The 5,659-nt window shown below is 40.4% G+C and overlaps 1 protein-coding gene across 1 annotated transcript in view; it reads left to right on the forward strand.

Annotated features, from left to right (window-relative positions):
• Positions 1 to 5,659, forward strand: part of RIMKLA (ribosomal modification protein rimK-like family member A) — a gene marked incomplete at its 5' end in the record, with an annotated part of 30,648 nt that continues 24,989 nt past the window's right edge. Inside the window, 2 exons of the mRNA XM_005866099.2 lie at positions 1 to 137; positions 2,514 to 2,518. Of these exons, the coding sequence (XP_005866161.1) occupies positions 1 to 137; positions 2,514 to 2,518 (142 nt within the window). The remainder of the gene's footprint in view (positions 138 to 2,513; positions 2,519 to 5,659) is intronic.

Genomic DNA, 5,659 nt, shown 5'->3' on the forward strand with positions numbered 1-5,659 from the left:
CTGACGGACCGGCGCATCTGCGAAGACTACCCGCAGGTGCAGATCCTGCACGCCCTCCAGCAGCGCTGCTCGGAGCGGGACGTGCGCTTCCGGGCGGTGTTCATGGACCAGATCGCCGTCACCGTCATCGGCACCAGGCAAGTCTCCTTCGGGCCCCCGAAACCGGCCGCTGTCCCCAGCTAGACCTCTTGGAGTTGGAGCTAGCTCCTAACCTTGAGAGCTTCTTTTCACCACCACCATCGGCCCTGAGGCCAAGATTTGAGGGCGGGAGTTAATTTACTACTTAGGGTACTTTGTTTTAGGAGGAACTCGAATTTACCTGAAGCCGTTTGGAGGAGAATCAAGCTGCCAATCCCAAATCTGCAAATTCTGCTTGCATCAGTATCCTGTCAGTTTAGATTTATAGAAACCCACGTTATATTTACAAAATTGCCATTAACATGAGTGTTTTAAAAGTTTTCCAAGAGTGTGTCAGCGTCAATAACGCACTATATAGAATATCATTCCCAAAGTAGGAACCTACATATGGGGAGAAATCTGAGAAAGATTGGAGTCACCTCTTGAATGTAAAGTGGGAGAGTAGATCGTTGATGGGTTGTCTTTAAATTCATCCTCTACCCTCAAAAAAAATGTTGGATCTGATTCCAGAAAAGCCAAGATGTCAGGTACAGACCATTCTGGTCTCACTGGTTTCTCCACTGCTGTGTCCAAGAGATTTCTCTGGTAAGATATGGTTATTGTCTGTGGCCCTGACCTCAAAAGGTTAATAATGTTTTTAGGTATTTTTAATTATTCTTAATGCCAGCACTCTGATTTAGGAATCTATGGATTAGGAACTTTCGCCCTGGGTGCAACCACTTCAGGGGGTGTAGGACTCAAAGGGATTTGGGCCCTATTTGAGGGTGCTTCTTGGGATACCTTTCGTATGATTTCAACCATACTTGCTTAAATAAGCTCATAAGTTGTTACTTCTCTTTGGTGGGGGAAAGGGATTCCATATTCTGAACTGGCTACTTACAAATGATATTTTGAATATGACCTGTTTCTTAGTGGAATGTATCTGTTCTAGATGTTTCATCCAAAACTGTATCTAAATCCTTGATAAGAAGTATCAGATTGTATAGCCTATTGGAGAAATATACTACAAACATTAGATGTCTCACATTTAGTCTAAAACAGTGTCTGTCAACCATAAAGAGTACCATCTCTCTCTCTCCTTGACTTGCTAAAGCTCCCAGTTAATGTAGAACTAAATTACAGGGAATCTGCAGACCTGGGTTCTTATTACAGTTTTGCTGCTAACAAGTATCCTGGCTTTGCCTTGATCAAGTCATTTTATGTCTTTGAATCCCAGGTTTCTAGTTTATAAAATTAAGGGCTAAGATTCCCCCAGCTCTAAAATTCTGTGTCAGTACCATACTTACATGGGATAATCTGTTATTTTTACTGATCTAGACCCAGGGTTGCTTTGCTTGCTCTTCATTTTATTTATTTACAACTTGTAATGATGTCTTTTTTAGATACAGTAACCAGAATTCCACATGTTCCTGTTATAGACCCATCACACATGCTGTGAAAGAGTGGGGAAATGTTCTCTGTTTTTTATCTAAACCCCCATTTTAAAGAATCAGCCCTAGAAAAAGAGAAAATTAAATTCTAGAGCTGCAGAAAGCATTTAAACCCTTTTGTTTACTAAACACAATTTTACTGAAGTCATGTGTCTCTCAATCAATTAATGAACCAGGAGTTATTACTTTTTAAAGTACAACACAATCTATATGGTTATTTGCCTGGTCAATGGAGAAATTGAAAACAGCTATTTTTGATGCTTTTTTTTTTTTTGCTAGTTCAGATAGCCACATACATATCACAAACACAGAAAGCAAACTTCCTAGATCATTGTCTCTGCCATCTAAAGCATCAAAAGGTTTATTTGTTGGGTGGATTAATTAAAGCACAAGAAAGTGAGTTCCCTGAGAAGAGAGAGCTCATTTGTTTTGTTCTAACCATCCTCTGTAATAGTGACGAGAATAGTGCTTCGTACATAATAGGCACTCCAACATTTTGAATAACTAAAGATTATGGGCTCTATTTCCCAGTTTCTTCTGTATTCAAACTATAGAAAACTCTTGGCAATTTGATAAACCAAAATATCCCTCTGGAAAAAAAAAAAACACCTCTAGAATGTACTGGCTCTGAAATATAGAAACAGATAGTCATAATGATATGGATGCTGTTGCCCATTTGAGAATTATAGAATGTGAGAGCTGGTAAGGACTTTGAGATCAACCCTTCAGTCTCACCCCTTCAGTTTACAAATGAAGAACCTGCTGCTCAAAGAGATGACATGAGTTGCTCAGTGTCATCTGGCTAGTTAGCAGCAAACCCACGGTTAAAAACTTGATGTCCTCATTCCAAGTCCCGTGATGTGGGATAAGTATGCTTTGGGACATCTGCAACCTATAGTACTTTGCTCAGTAGATGTGGACGTGAACAAATTGAATTAAATTGAGGCTGGGTAGTGACTTTACAAAGTAATTTTATAGTTTAGGAAGTTAAGGTGCCATCTTTACAAAGTCTTCATTACCTTCATCCTCTCCATTCCTTCTTGAGAACATTTCCCCAAGGTGAAAGAGTGGATGAAGGAGTCAGTGACTCAGGCAGTTGCTTAAATCCTCTCCTGAGCTTCCATCGGTGGAGGCTCAAATCCAGAGAAAGAATTTCAGGTTGTATGTGGAAATAGGATTCAGACAAGAGATGAAAAGTTTTGGATTTAAAGACTATAGTTATTTTTAAGCTAATACAAGTAAACTGAAAATGCTATGCAAATGCAAGGTTTTGTGATTATTTTTAACCCAGTGATCTCCACTCCCCAGCACAGATTTGGGTGGGGAGACTGCAGGGAAAAGTGGAATGACCTTCAGGTGACTGAAGCAGTCCCATAGAAAACACCTGCCCTTCACCTTTCTGCTGGATATAGCATCATGAGAATCACATCCATCTTCATTTCCTTCTTAGAAACCTCAGGTTCTTCATTCATTCATTCAACTAGTATTTATTAATTATTCTCATCCCTGGGAATGAGATGGTGGTGAATTTGGCACCGAAATGCGCATAGTAATAGCCAAAGCAAAATATACGTAGTGTTTAGTGTGTGCCAGGCACAGCTGTAGGTCCTTTTTACACATTAACTCTTATAAACATCAATAAGGGTATCCAGGTTGGCAGTAAGGACTGATACTCAGTAGTTCTGGTCTCAACAGAACCAGAATTTCTGTTTCCTCTCGTCCATTCCACACCTGTTCCCCCGCCCCCCCCGCCCCCATCAGACTACACTGACTTCATCCCACCCCTTGCACTGAAATTTGCTGTGCCTGAGATGCCCATCTAGTCCAGGTCCCTCCCACATGGTAAACTTCTATTCTTCCTTTATATCCAGCTCAAATCACTCATCTCTGTAAAGTCTTTCTTGAACTTTCTACCCTGCCCCAAGCAGTTTCTCTCTTCCATCTGCTGCCAAATAGCACTGTACATACCTTTCAAAATAGCATTCATCATATTTTATTATAACATCTATTTACAAAGTTTATGTTCTCTTTCCCACTAAATGGTTGGGGATTCCTCATATGTATGCTCTATAATGGTCCACAGTAGGCCTTCAGTTAATTTTTGTTGGATGACTGAGTGAGGTGCCTTTTAAAGGCTAATTTAAAGTATATGAGACTTTTACTGTAATTAGCTTTTGTGTTTGGGAGATCATGAGTGGATGTGTAAATTTTTGTAAGTGTTTTTATGATGAGCCATTATATGAGGACAGAGTCATTCGTGCAAATTAAGGTCTTTGACCACCCACAGGTTTTTACGATTAACTGTCCCCCAAAAAACAAGTATAGCCACAAACTCAGGGACAGATACCAAGACAGAAAAAAATAAGCTTGACCTGAAATCAGGGTGTGCTATAATTTGTCTCTTAGGAGCAGAATGATTCAGCATTCCTTCCCTTACTTTCAGAGCTAAAACCTCGTGGCCATATGGCAATTTCTAGGTCAGGTTCTTTAAATTAAGGTGCTCTGAGATACTTTTACTTGGTTCCTTGTTTTAATCAGGTAAGTAAGATTTAAAAGGTTTGGGTCAAGGGGAATCCTAACTACAGTGGGGCCTTGACTTACGAGTTTAATTCGTTCCGAGACCGAGCTCGTTAACTCAAATTACTCTATCAACTCAATGCAAAAAATCTGCCGGAGAGACAGCTGGTATCTCAAAAAACTCGTTAGTCGGGACACTCGTAAGTCAAGGCCCCACTGTAAATGTATATGAGGAAATGGCCTTACAGCAGCCTTCCAAAAGACAGCAGAGGCCTCACGGAGAAATGATGGACTCCCATTATTGTACAAGAAGACACCAGCAGTAAAGGGTGCCATGCTAACCTTTGTGCACAGAAGTGAGCCTTAACCTCGGTCCTTGCTGAAGGCCTGTGCCTGGCCCCCCGTAATCCGAATAAACTAGTGGAAAGGTCAGGCAGTGGGTGAAGCACCTACCATATACTGTTTCCAAACGGACGTGAGCACTGAATGGATATGCTTTACCCCATGGGTCCACGTTTATATCTGTGGGCTGACCTCAAGGACTGAAGGGGGGTTGGATGTGTATGTTATGTTTATGTTTCTAACAGTTCTTACGGACACTTCATGAACTGTGTTGGGAAGAGTTCTAGAACCACAGATTGGGATCCTTAGTGGATCTCAAAGCCCTACTTATGGATTTTTGAGCCACCTGTTGTGGCTACCATAACACTTCCACCTAATTTTTTAGGATTGCCTGGTGGTAGGGGGATAGCCATCATCAGAGAGGTCCATGTCATCCCCATCCGTCCACACATCCTTATCACTCCCCTTACCAGCAGAGAGTCCACTGACATCCAGGGCTGTCAGTGCTGGCTTCGCCTCACTTCAGACTCTCCCCGGCCACCTTACTCATTTCCTTGAGATATATCACTTTATGAGGGTTTTATATTGTTTTAACAAAAGCCTATAATACATCTGAAATTCTGAATCTCTTTCTATGTGATCCTTCATTATTAAAAAGTAACTCAAGGACTCCACTATGAGGAAGTGTTAAATTTTCGTTACTTTGCATTGAGGATCTAACAGGAATAACGGTTCTTTATTCCTGTAACTCTTTAATAGTTTAATATCTTTTTTGTGTCTTAATCTTCACAACAAAACTATTCATTTATTTATTTTATTAGACACGTATTAACTGAGTTCTTACTCTGTGCCAGGCACTGTACTAGGAACTGGAGATATGGTGGAGAGTAAGAATAGACAGTCTCCACCCTCATTATGATTTCATTCATTCATTTGGTCAACAAATACCTGTTGGCTGCCTACTATGTGTAGGATATTGTTCTGGGCACCTGAACAAAAGAGGCAGAAATCCTTCCCTCTCAAGGAGATTACATTCTAGATGGGGGAAAAAAGAATACAAACAAGTTAAGTAAATTATATAGTTTGTTGGTTAAAAGAGCTAAGGAGGGGAAAAGTGGGGAAGGGGATTGCAATTTTATTTTATTTTTTAATTTAATTTTATTTTTTAATTAAATCTTTATTGTTCAGATTATTACATTGGTTCCTCTTTTTTCCCACCATAACTCCCCTCC

Source organism: Myotis brandtii, unplaced genomic scaffold (genome assembly GCF_000412655.1).
Source record: "Myotis brandtii unplaced genomic scaffold, ASM41265v1 scaffold220, whole genome shotgun sequence".
Lineage (NCBI taxonomy): Eukaryota > Metazoa > Chordata > Mammalia > Chiroptera > Vespertilionidae > Myotis > Myotis brandtii.